The 13,616-nt window shown below is 42.0% G+C and overlaps 1 protein-coding gene across 1 annotated transcript; it reads left to right on the forward strand.

Moving 5' to 3' along the window:
• Window positions 1–865: 865 nt before the first annotated feature.
• LOC106815484 (prohibitin-2-like) lies at window positions 866–13,292 on the forward strand. The gene is made up of 8 exons (XM_014819948.1): window positions 866–1,100; window positions 5,552–5,633; window positions 5,964–6,043; window positions 7,731–7,855; window positions 8,650–8,835; window positions 10,288–10,473; window positions 12,175–12,320; window positions 12,662–13,292. Exons 1-7 carry the CDS (start codon window positions 971–973, stop codon window positions 12,301–12,303), a joined length of 918 nt encoding a protein of 305 aa, XP_014675434.1. The 5' UTR covers window positions 866–970; the 3' UTR covers window positions 12,304–12,320; window positions 12,662–13,292.
• Window positions 13,293–13,616: the final 324 nt, after the last annotated feature.

The raw sequence follows: 13,616 nt of genomic DNA on the forward strand, positions 1-13,616 counted from the left end.
TGTACGTGCACACACACGCACGTGTACGTGCACACACACGCACGTGTACGTGTACACAGACGCACGTGCACATGCACGCACGCACGCACACACGCACGTGCACACGCACGTGCACACGCACGAACGCACGTGTACGAACACCCCTCACTCCCCTCAACAGCCAGAAGCTACGATGGCGTAGTGGATTTACACTGGAATTCATCAACAATTGTGTACGCAGGTGCTACGCTGCGTTGATGAATCGCACCTACGAGCTTTGCGTACGTACTTCGTAGAAACTCTGTGTACGCAATACACTTTTCCGTACGCAACGTTGATAAATCCGGCCCCTGAATCGTAAATTGCTGAAGCTCCATCACTTGTGATTAAGCTTCTTAGCAATAAATGTGATTTATGGTATTTGAGTAAAAAATATGGAAATTATATCGTCTTTATTATTTTTATTGTTTGTAGAAAAAACAAACATCTCACCAAATCCGGTCACAGACTAAGGAATAAATTAAACTACGACTGTAGCACAGTATACCGTGTGCACATTACGCATTGTGATGAATTGTGTGTATTTACTAATTGTGCATTAGTCTGTGATACGGTGTGGATGATCGTTTTGCATGTAAAAATAAATGTATAGCCGTTTAATAGAGCAAAATCTACTTGAAGACCAACATTTGACCTTCTAGATTCAGGAATGCATAATTAAACTCCAGTCCAAATATTAGAATTAACGATAGAGACCTTTTAATGTTACAACGTTACACATCCACGGTCTGTCACCACAGCCAGATTTTTAGTGTACCGCTTCATTCGCTGGGCGGCGCCACCATTCAATTGCATTACGCTATTTTGGCGTTTCGTCCAGTCTGTGTATCCGTTAGTCTGTGGTACTCACGTGTGACCCTGGAGGGCGCCATATTGCAATTCTAGAGTTGTGTGTAGCTGTGTGCGTAGTGACTTTCAAAAAGTATAGAAAATGGCACAAAATTTAAAGGATTTAGCAGGCAAATTCAGTGGTGGTGCACCAAAAGGTGTTGGATTGGGATTGAAGCTATTGGCAGCTGCTGGCGCGGTTGGGTATGGCATCAAAGAATCATTGTACACAGGTACAGGCAAAACGTTTCGCCGGTTTCGTCATCATGATCGGTGTAGTGTGTAGCTAGTTTAGATTTTTTTCATGTCTAGAGACAAATATAAACTAAAAATAATTGTCATGGTAGTTTACCAGGTTGTGTTAATCCTTCTGTTCAATTGTGTAACTTCCAAATTATTTAATTACCACAACACTCAAACAGTAAAGCTATTATTCAAGGAAGTGGCTGGAGTGCTGAAGGAATTACGGTATCGAAAGAAATTGCGCCAATCCTGACTATGATTTTCCAAGCCTCCTACAACTCGGGTGAAGTCCCGCAAGTCTGGCGAAATGCAAATGTCGCACCAATTTTTAAAAAAGGTCAGAGGTACCTGGCTGAAAATTATCGACCAGTGTCAGTGACGTGCATCAGCTGCAAATTAGTCATTGAGCACATTGTGACATCTCACGTACATCATGGCTTATGCTGATAAACACAACATTCTCAACCCGCTTCAACGTGGTTTCCGGAAGGGTGTCTCCTGCGAAACTCGGCTTCTTGACTTTGTGGACGATGTGTCCAAAAGCATGGAAGCTGGAAAGCAGGTCGACTGTGTAATAATGGACTTTTCAAAAGCCTTTGACAAGGTAAACCACAGCCTACTCGTTCACAAGTTAAATCACTATGGCATCCGAGGTAAACCTAGACCGAATAATTCTGCCCCATATAACCTATTTTATATTTTGGTGAGGGTTATATTGGGACAGGAACGGGGTTCATTGAAGTTTCGTGAGATCCGCATTCAAAATGCATGCGCTAGAATGCGGCCTGTTACGCCGCTAGTGGCGCATAAAAAAGACCTACCGATTTTCTTCTACATGGCTTACCGACACCTTGCCCTATTTCTGATATGTGTATACATTCAACTTCAATCGTTATCACTTCGTTAAAAGATTGTCTTCTTTCCATAAACACCTCTTAGTCGGGCCCCCGCTATCGTTCAACTTCCCTCAAATTACATCTCGCCATTTACAAACAATCAGCACAAATCAGAGCGAGTCCCTTACAATAGCCTCTGTTCTCGCTTGTATCTTGTTGGCGCTCGCAAGGAGGCCTGATAGACCTCGGCTGTGGATGGTCCTGACTGTTTGTAATGGCGTGTAATTTAGGAAAGTCTGAACGAAGCGGGTGTTTATGCAAAAGCAATCTTAAGAAGTGAATAACCGATTGAAGGTCGAATGTAATAACAGGCCCGTGAGGACCAGCTTTGCTTATTGGGGGGGTTCGTTTTCAGATGTGTTGGCAATTTGCTCGGCAAGGGGCGGTGTCACAGATTTGTACCAGGGGGGGTCATATACGCTACCCGACAGTTGCGAGGCACTGCCGAAGGGGGTCTGGGGGCCCTACCCCCCAGAAAATTTGTCAAAAATACGACCCCTCCAGATGCGTTTTCTTCGCGAGCACAGCGGTGGGGTCCGGTACTCCTGGACCTCCCCGCTTGGTACAACGGACCCTGCCTCGGGCGCAGAAGCGACCGCACGCGAGCGAAGCAAAGCGACCCGACGCGGGGGGAGGGTGCGGAGGGGGTTCAAACTGTCACCGCTCCCCGCACTGATGGGAGATTTAGCAATCATTTTACACTAAACAATAGGAGCGACCCCAGGTGGAATCTTGCACAATCGTTAAAAGAAAACTTTATTTTTTCTTTTTCTTGGGACGCCGGTGGGGTTCGTTCAACCCCCGAACCCCCGCTTGGGCTACGAGGCCTGTATACCACATTAATCAGTAGTCAAGGTAAAGCCATGGTAACAGGAAAGCGTTAAAGGTTTTTCCGAGCCACATAGGCGGCCGTACGGGCCGCATTCGCAGCGCAGCATTTTTGCATGCGATCCGTCACGAAAATTTCATGAACGCCGTTCTGTCCAATAAACCCTCACCAAATATAAAAAAGGTGTGATATCGCGACAGAATTATTTCGTCTACAAGGTAAAACCCCAAAGCACCTGATTACGTTCGTTTCCTGTCAGATCACATTCGGCCAGTCCGTCGTCAAACCGATGAGCAGAGATCTGACCCTGTAAGTGTATGAATCAGAATCAGGAGTCCCGCAAGGCTTCATGCTCTGGACCCTGCCTGTTTCCTGTTCTACATAACACGACCATCCGAAGATCACACAAGGCAACCGTTCGACCTTTTGCAGATGACACATTGATTCATATAGCTCTGACTAAAACCAAACAAATTACACAAAGTACTGCAAATACTTGACCAACTAGCCCGTCTGGGAAGACAACGTGGATGAGAAGTTCCAACCAAACGAACAAACCACATGTCTGGTCCTAACCATCACCAGGAAACTCCAACCAACATGTTACGAGTGCCTACGAATAAAGCGTTTCCGGCTTGTCGAGACACCAAATTTGCGGCCGGACAACACTAACCAGTCTGCGACATTGTCCGGTAGACAACAAGAAAAACGTGACAAAAAACCACTTCATTTATGTTTTTCTCAGGGTTGAACCGTTCTTCGTAAGACACTTATTGCCTGGGCAGCCCGCCGGATTAATCTATGTGTGGGAAAAGGCCGACGCAATACTCAGCTGCTATTTCCCAACACTGGTAATATGTCAGGTTTTCTGATTTATGCCGAAAGATGAACTCGATTTGGACACGCAGCAAACCACAAGTTCACCCCTACACTTCGGGATTTTTATTCCATTATTATTTTGAATTTTCCGATGTCTTTGCGCCAATGCCAAAACAAACAACAGTGGGCGATTCGATGTGATCCGAAAGTGTTAAAAAAGAGAATTGTCTGTAAGTCAGAGATCGAAGGCCTGCTAATGCTACTCGAAAAAGTTGCCGCAACATTACCATCTCCTGCGATCTACATTTTCAAAATGTTCTGGGAGGAACCCCATACCCCCCTGCTTGGTTTTCACCCCTCCTTGGATAGTCCTAGATCCGCCACTAACAATTACATATCTTGAGCAGAGAGACAATGAACAAAAATGTCGCGCTTTGTCGCATGCTTCAACCCTACAAAACAAAGATTGCAGAGAAGGTAAGAGGAGCCGTAGGTGTGGAGAGGGAGGCGCGAGAAGCCATTAACATATTAAGTCAGCATCTTTTGCGCAGTTTGCTGTTTTGCCCCCCTGTTAAAAAATCCTGGCTACACCAGTGTTTTGGGTGTTTCTGACCATATTATTATGTGATTGAAAATAGGAGATTTGGGATATTTTTTTTGGACAACCAAGAAATTGTTGCGGACAACCCGATTGATGCCTGGGTGTCCGCAGGCACAACCATCATCTTTTTCTTTATTTCGAAGCACTGTGTTACCCATATGCTCTACGCGGACATACCTTAGACGTGGCCACATCAGCCAAGTACCTGGGTGTCACACTAACATCAGACCTTCGATGGCACAACCACATCAGCTCAATCTGTAGTAAAGCAAATAGAACCCTATCATTCCTGAGAAGGTACCTAAATATTTCCTCAATGGAAGTTAAGTCACTTGCCTATACCTCATTGGTTAGGCCCACAGTGGAGTACGCCAGCACGGTATGGGATCCATATCAGGCGCAGGACTGCCAACATCTTGAAATGGTCCAAAGACGAGCAGCGAGATACGTCTCAAACCGCCACCACAACAGGTCGAGTGTTACTGACATGCTTGAAACACTCAACTGGCCGACGCTGGAGTCAAGACGAAGGGTTGCCCATTTGGCTATGATACATGTAAAAGCTCGTCAACGGCATGGTCAACTTGGATACCAACAACCGTCTGATACCACCTACTCGAAGCACCAGGAACATGTCAGAGCACTCTTTTCAAATCCCATCCTGCAGATGTGACTACAGGAAAGGCTCCTTCTTTCCCAGGTCTATTACAGAGTGGAACGCCTTACCCACTGAAGTGATGACAGCCGAGAATCTATGTTCCTTTAAGTCTCTGATTACTGCCTAAATGACATCAGGGCAGTTTTTTAAGTAAAATTTGCTTTTTTGGTTTTTTCTTTAGAAAATCAAAGGGAAGGAAAATTTTATTTTAGTCTCAACTAGCGCCTCCCGTTGGCATAATCATCAGTATGTTGATGGTGGCCAATATAGCGTAGAAGTAGAAGTAGAAGAGTGGTTTGGCAGCCGGCGTTTGTTTGAGGGCTGAGGCAATTATTTGCGATCTTCTGATGTAACGTTGACAATAATGTTCATTTTCATACCTAATCCGAGGGTTTTCCAACTCATCAAAACTCAAATCGTGAATTTATGTCCCAATGCATTATTTCGAAATCTGCCGCCATCTTCGTCTTGTTTGTATGAAAGCGAATGGACCGCCGTAGCTCCAGCCTCGTAAATTGCAGATACGGCTGCCGTACCTCCAGCCACTGCCATTATTTAAATAGATTGCCTGCATTTTCAATTGCCAGTCGCAGTCCCTACCACAAATGATTTAATTAATAATTTTCTTCTTTATTTAGTTGATGGTGGTCACAGGTCAATCATCTTCAGCAGGATTGGTGGGGTGCAAAAGGATATCTACAAAGAAGGCTTGCATTTCAGGTGCGGGAATGTCATTTCAAACAAAATTAACATTAAACGTGGGGCCGCAGTTGGTAAAATACAGGATAGATAGCTTGTTAATGGCGGAATGACCATTACTACTTGGCAGCTTACAGACAATGTAACACTATGTATGAGAATTCATTATTCAAGATGTGCATGATTTAGTATAAATGTATTATAAATATAAGTCTAATGGCTGAATTGCCTGTCAATTATTAAATTAAATCTCCATTTATACACTGTCCAGCTAGTAAATTTATATGCTGCAGTAAATGCTAAAAGGTGATGATATTTGACTTTGTTTCATGCGTTTCTAATGTATTTCAGAATTCCATGGTTTCAGTATCCAATAATCTATGACATTCGATCAAGACCTAGGAAACTTACTTCTCCTACTGGAAGTAAAGGTATGCATCCTGAATGTAAAAAGGTCTTCTTTTGTAATGTGAATATGCACAAAGCTTGACAAAATCAAACAGCTTATAAATAGTTTGGTTTTTTTTGTAACTTTTGTTGTTAGATCATCTGACGAAGTCAGATGCAGCTTGGAGAATCGCATGAGCGTCCGTCCGTCCGTCCGTCAACAGTTGGGCACAAATCTTAACCGCTCGACGTACGGTCACGATATTGGGGACGTTGGGGGGGGGGATCGTGAAAAGGACTCAGGATGTCAAATTTGGGGGTCAAGGGTCAAAGGTCAAGATGGGTAAAGGAGGGATATTTCCCCTTAACTTAAGGTATAGGAGGAAATACGAATTGCGCACAAATCTGAACGGCTCAACCTATGCTCTAATATTCGGTGTATAGTGTGATGGGAGGAAACCCATCCCAGTGCGAAATTGGCAGGTCAAAGGGCAGTGGGGGAAAGGTCAGATATCAGACATTTTTTGAGGACAGCGCCGGATTAACAGTTGCCTGGGCCGGGGGCATATCATATATTTGGGCCGCCAACCACCCCGCCCTTCCATAAGCATATAATGTTTTTAGACCTGTTTAGTGGATAATTATAAGCAATTAATGTTGAAAATGGAAAGGAAACGTTCTAAAATAATTAGTAGAGTTAAAAAAAATTTTAAATCATATTTTGAAAAATTGGTAGTTTTAACCCCACTAGCTACCTGAAAGTGATATTATTCCTAGCTGCTGCAGATGTACCACAAAAACACGGAGAAAATGAAAACAAGTAGAAAGCAAAAACAAATGTAGTCATATGAAAGTGGTTACGGCCGGCCCAAGATATACTTTGGAAAAAATAATAAACAGTATATTTTTTTGTAGTCACAACCTTTAGGGACGCGTCAGACTTGTAGGGCCGGGGCAAATGCCCCTTTGCCCCATAGATAATCCGCTACTGCTGAGGACATGGCCTAATGGCAGAGTGGAAAACTTTTTTGTTTCAGCACTGACCTACCATTTTTATCACTTTATTGAAAGGACCATGAAATGGTGCTTCTCCACTGATGTCGAAGAGTAAGTGTCTGATAACTTTTGACCTCAAGAGGAGGGTTAAACATGGATTCCTGAACTGCCTCAATGACGTCACAGTGTTGTCATATTCATGGGCAACATCCATAATCTAGAAAGCCAATAAGCCTGGATAGCCGAACGCGTAGAGCACAGGCGTCATGGCTGAAAGGTCGTTGGATCGAATCCCATCTGATTTTTTTTATTTACCTGTTTTCTGTATTTTTATCTTTACCCATTTAACTTTTTCCCCAATTAACGCAAATATTTACATGATTTATTTACAACAATTTAATAATAACAAATAATTTTTACAATTGAATTTTTTTTTTTTTTAAATAGGGTTAGGGTTAGGGTCACAATGCACCATAAAACAGGAGTTTCAGGCACGCGATTTGTATCAACCAATGGGATTTGGGAGGTATGCAGAATGCAGAAGGTTGCTGAAATGTGTACGCAACTGCATATCTGCATATCTGCGCCTAACAAAGGTGTCACTACGCACGACTTAAATCTTACGTTTATAACCGTAGCAACAGACCTCAGATTAGCCCAGACGCTCTGCGGCTCTTGTTTTTAATGTTATTGATTTGCAATTAAGTAAATGGGTTAACAAGGTGCTTCTCTTAGATTTGCAGATGGTGAACATTTCATTACGTGTGCTGTCTCGGCCAGATGCGAGTATGTTGCCTGTGTTGTACCAGACGTTGGGGACGGACTACGATGAGCGTGTTCTCCCATCTATTGTCAATGAAGTATGCCTACTTATAGAGAAGAAAAGCGAGTCTAGTGTCAGCCTGATTTATAATACAGTAATCCCTCTTCAAACTGTGGTTGTTACCTTTATAGAACTGTGAATTTAAGAAATATAATTTTTAATGTGGAAAATTGAGTTGGGGAGGCAAGGCCACCAACTGGTGGGAACACCAGTAATTGGCTAATTGCCATCTATGGGTTTTAAGTGTGGCAGTGGCGAGTGGAATCATTATAACCCACAGATACTCTAAATTTATACCATCATTCGAGAAATGGTATACGTATAATAACCAAGCGAACACCGGTAACTGCAATCCACCCATGCATAGTTTCCAAGCATACAGGTGACGAGTCGAACGACTGTTACTCACGGATCCTTGAAATTCGTGCCATCATTGGAGAAATGGTATACAAATAGTAAGCCGTGGATATACTCATTTTCCACGGCTGGAAAACCTGTGGTTGGAGAGGAATTATTGTATTATTTTATGACAATATACTTTGCTGAATAAAAACACAGGATATTAGATAAGTGTTAAATCGATGCTCTTAAAAATTGTACAATGGTTACAGAGGAATATTAGTGCCAGCATTACATAATTAATATATATCCCAATTTACCACCGATTGCAGCCTCAGAGGAAGTATACGAGGAAATTCACATGACGGTTGCTTGTTTGAACTTCTGATGCTTGATTTTGAAACTGAAAACCTCATTATCAAGAAGCAATAAAAAGCAAACAGTACCCAACCAACGCATTGTTGCGTACGCTCGAACATATTAATGTTTCAGGTGCTGAAGAGTGTCGTGGCCAAGTTCAACGCGTCACAGCTGATCACGCAGCGATCACAGGTGAGTCTACTGATCCGACGGCAACTCGACGCCCGTGCAAAGGACTTCTTCATGATTCTGGATGATGTCGCCATCACTGAGCTGAGTTTCGGCAAGGAGTACACAGCCGCTGTTGAGTCCAAGCAGGTATACTTGCGTCTGAATCGTGTTTTTATTTCAATGTACGCAACAGCCATACCAAGCACACGTCAGCATACGCAACAGCCATACCATACCAAGCACACGTCCGATAATGACGTGAATTTAGTTTGCTCTGTTTATGTCGGTTGTACGGCTTGCTAAAGACCAATGAAAAAGACCATCCCACTGTGTAGATATTTAATTCGGCACACTGTTGCTGAAAATTTTAACAGTGCAAAGCTTTACCAAGCAATCTCTAAAACTGGTATCAGCAGGTCTTACAGAAATGTTCCTGTTGCTGTATATATTGTTCATAACACTATGAACTGTGTACACCAGTTCAAACATTCTTGGGTCCTCCCAAATCGTTTTCCGGCTGGCACGCCCAGTCCCACGTTCCATTTTCTCCTTCTATATGTCATACCAAGCCCCCTCACGCACTGATGAGTGCTACCACGCATCAAAGTAAATGTCACTGGCGCAACCACGCTTGTTACACGTCAGTTATGCACCAGCCAGACGTGCGCTAGGCACGTTTAATACGAAGGCGCTCGTGTCAGCCCCTTCAGAACTCACATATTCAACCCTACCACCTCACTCATGATTTTATCCAAGGATCCAAGGGAAACACTGTTATGTACCCATGTAAAGGTGGAGCCATTAGTTTCTATACTAAATTTTGGGGCTCAACATTTGAAAGGTGGGAAGCAAACTGCATGCAGTGCCCCTTCGCTTACTCAGGATACCACTGCCACAATGCTAGCACTATTTTTAAAGTGGGCGGAGCTCGGGGGCAATCCAGCGAATGGAGATTCGTAAACAGCGTATGATTTGAAAGAGGTAAATGGGCGCACAATCTGCGTACTATTTCGTATCACTATATTTTATCAAATTTGTCATGGAATAACGGTCGGATTTTTAATATCTTTGCAACTTTTATTAGTCCAAATCTTATTACATAGGATACGAGTAACGTGCCTGCTGTAAAACTTGTAGTAAAAAAGCGTTACAAATTGTAACCGAAATCTACTTGTGGCAGTGGTAGAATGAGCCCATGAGTGAGAGCGCCATCTGTCGTGGAGTTTGGGTGGGAAGTCCTACTCTATTTGGGTGTATAGCATAGTCCCTAATAAGGTGCTGCCATCTGGTTCACTCTTTGCTCATTTAAGCCAGAAAGTGTTTTTACAAGGAATGACAACTATTTTTCTTGACTAATTAGTGTAAGATTGTCATAAAATGGCAAAGGACCCGACTAGGATTATACTATGATTTTGAATTTACCAGGGCAAGATCTGCAAAAAACTGACATCAATACATAATGTTTAAGAAAAGTTGCCTTTTCTTTAACCAGAAATTGTTGTTAGGCTTTTACGTAGAGTAGGTTCATGTAGTAGATAGATAGGTGGAAGCCAAATAAATTATATGGGAGTATAATATGCTCTTTTTGATGCGGCGTAGGTGGCGCAACAAGAGGCACAGAGGGCACAGTTCTTTGTTGAGCGTGCAAAACAGGAACGTCAGCACAAGGTTGTGCAGGCGGAGGGTGAGGCAGCAGCTGCAAAGATGCTGGGTACGGCCATATCACAGAACCCCGGCTACCTGAAGCTGAGGAAGATCCGAGCCGCGCAGAGCATTGCCAGGACGGTGAGTCTGCAGAGTAGCCACTTGGTCACACACAGGTGTTGCAGAAAATCATTAGGATATAAATTAAAGAGGTTTATTTGCATTAAAGGTCATGGTGTAGGGCACCGCATTACCACAGTCACAACGTTGTTCGCACTCTTTGATCGACACCTTGACTAGTTTCATACCCAGATATTAATTGAGTTTTCAAACGTCTGCTGAAGCACCTCGCGTTAGGTATGTCCGTACAAGCGCCAAACATACTTTGGTACTGTGAAAGATAGGTGGCATATTTAAACAATTATTGATTTGATAATTAACCATATAAATGTTTTACTTGTAACTTGATGTGCTATACACTCCATGCTCCCCTCTTCGTGGTACGATTAGTGATGACCTTCCCCTGTCATACTGTGCAAATTTTATAGTAGTTACCTGTGGTTATTCGGATTGTAATCAGAATAGTAGTAGTAAAGAATGCCTCTCTGTTATGGGTTAAACATTGCTGCTAATTATACGTTACCTTATTATTGATTGTTTTGCTGTAAAATATCCTGGAAAATTCCCTCTTATGGAACAAAGATGTTATTTTGTTTCCATGCACTTACCATCTCATCCGTGGTAGATCCAGGTACTGCAAACTATATCGTTTGGGGATACCATTGGATATCAATGCAATTAAGTCCCAAAATAAATTTCCGGACATGCGTAAAGAAGAGGCCTGGACAGCCTGTACGGGGCACAGCTCTACTGTATTACCCCATGCAGATTTGATTTGCTGGACGTTCGCGCCTTATAGTGAGTGAAACGATACCCGTCCGCGAAGCGGACTACTTACACGGAGACGGCGATCACTACTCAATACGAATTCTCCTATTTATGCCGATCGCTCGAAAAGTGGTTAAGTTTGGTAATCGAACAGTTCAAAGCAAACTTTTGTGTTTATCCGATATGGTATGTAAATAGAGCATCACAAGCTGTACTTCGCTAAATTTCGTGCACTTATTGTGAAAATGAAAATACAAATAGAACTATTTCATCAATGTTGAGTGAGCGGAAGAATCCATGTCAAATGTGAAAATAGGCCTAGAATGTTTCCAAGCCTTTGTCACAAGCTCCATAGACATGCAGCGAACTGGCAGCGTACCAGTCTACCGTCTACCCCCTATACCGTCTACAGTCTACCGTGCTACAGGTCGTGCTGCGCAATGCGTAGTGGGAAGACAATATGTCAGCCCGCATGTTACCCAATTTCCCGCTGTTCATTCGATATACATTTCAACACACGTAGCCTTGTTTACTCCGAAATACACATCGTTAACGAGTGCAAATGCTTAGTGGACTCTATTAGTACTGTTCATCAAGGCGCAGCGGACTGGGAAATAAGGGACAGCTCCGTGAAATAGACTATATATACTGCGGCGGTTCGTACATGCCACCCTGAGGAGGAACACTTTCTGTCACCTAGTCTCTTCTTTGGATCCGTGCACTGGCTTGCATTATGGCGCACGGATCCACCATGTTATCTTTTCTTTTCCCTCTGCCGCGCGCACTTCTCTTCTATGCGCGGCCAGTGCTCCATATTTGGCCATCTTCCATATCATTTCAGTTACACTTGCATCACTTCCACTGGTTGGATGATGCCATTTTACATAAAAGTTGTGTTGAGAAAATGCTACACAAAGTTAGCAATGAACTCCATAATAAATTCTTCATTTTCAGATTGCACAGTCACAGAACCGTGTCTACCTGAATGCTGGATCACTGATGCTTAACGTGATAGATGTGGAGTTTGATGACTCGTGCGACAAGCTTGGTTCATTCGAAGCCTCCAGCAAATCGAAGAAGTAGATTCTAGTTGTTAAGATGTAGGTATTGTTTGACATCAGTAATCTAAATAAGAATTGGTAACCGTTTTAAAGATTCTCCTGTTCAATCAATCAATGCTAGTCATAGTAAGCTGCTAACTTGCAATAATAGTTTAAAAAATTTTGTAAATGTCTGGTAATTCTACGCGCTAACTCAAGTTTAAAAGCATTGTAATTTAGGGGTTGAATGTAATTTTAATAAAAAAGTTGCTTTGAATGACTTATTCTCATTAGGCCTTTTTGGATGGATGTTTTTTTACTATACTCGAAACCAAACTTCTGCATCTACTTACTAGATGGTTATAATACACTAGTTGGTCTCGTCATTTATTCTCTTGCAGGCTTGAGACCAAAATTTTGGCACTGGATCAATCGCGCATGGATGCTAAAGTGACATATATTTAGTGAGAGGATTTGTGACCTACATGGGAACAGTTTGCATGCATAGCCACAAAAAAAAGATGTTGATCATATTTTGCAACAAGTATCTATGTATCTCCAATGTGCATTTTATTTGGTAGAATTTGCAATAATATGAGATAAAGGATAACAATTTTGCATTTCTCAAGTGTTGACAGCATCGATCTATTTGGAAAGTGTTTGTAAAATCACTATTTTAGAATAATGGTCATGCCAAGCATAAATGTTACGTAGAGGTGAAGTCACACTGTTTAAACGTTTCCACATTTTGCCTGAATTGCCATTAAATATAAACCACTTAACAACTGGTAGTGACAAAGAAAATAAACAAGATCTTATTGTTAAAAATAAAAAAGTATTTGATAGTGTTCAATCTAGTTCTAGCAATTAGTAAACTGTATTTGTATCCTCAGAGTAAATATAATGTATCGAAGTTCAATTAATACTTCATACATGTGCTTGTAGGTGTAATATCCTTGTATTGTAATTGGTAAGTGCTATCATGTCACATACCTTCCACATAAGAAAATAAATTTTCTTTTGTTCTTCAAAGATTATCTTCATTATTTTAAATAGTCATGTGCCATATAGTGTCGACTCTAATTCAAAATTAAATGTTTTAGCAGAGCATGTACGTCCTCTGGTTGTGACATTCCCATAATATTAATAACCTCATAACCTCATATATATATTATTATATTAGTCTTCAAAAGTCCTGTAAATATAAGAAAAAGACTAACGAAGATGGTGAGAAAAGTGGATGAGATCGATAGATGAACACTGCGGATTGCAGCACAGGGACTTGAGGCGAAAAAAAAGTGATATATATATAAATCAGGAGTATATAGTACTTCTTATATATATCACTTCTTCTTT

This window comes from Priapulus caudatus, unplaced genomic scaffold (genome assembly GCF_000485595.1).
Source record: "Priapulus caudatus unplaced genomic scaffold, Priapulus_caudatus-5.0.1 Scaffold1126, whole genome shotgun sequence".
Taxonomy (NCBI): domain Eukaryota; kingdom Metazoa; phylum Priapulida; class Priapulimorpha; order Priapulimorphida; family Priapulidae; genus Priapulus; species Priapulus caudatus.

What these genes read in the sequence shown, in the direction of transcription:
- LOC106815484 (XM_014819948.1), top strand. Translation starts at nt 971, where the DNA reads ATGGCACAAAATTTAAAGGATTTAGCAGGCAAATTCAGTGGTGGTGCA. An exon ending in AAAGAAGGCTTGCATTTCAG is followed by an intron (nt 5,634 to 5,963) that starts GTGCGGGAATGT and finishes AATGTATTTCAG; the next exon opens with AATTCCATGGTTTCAGTATC. An exon ending in TTCTCCTACTGGAAGTAAAG is followed by an intron (nt 6,044 to 7,730) that starts GTATGCATCCTG and finishes TGCTTCTCTTAG; the next exon opens with ATTTGCAGATGGTGAACATT.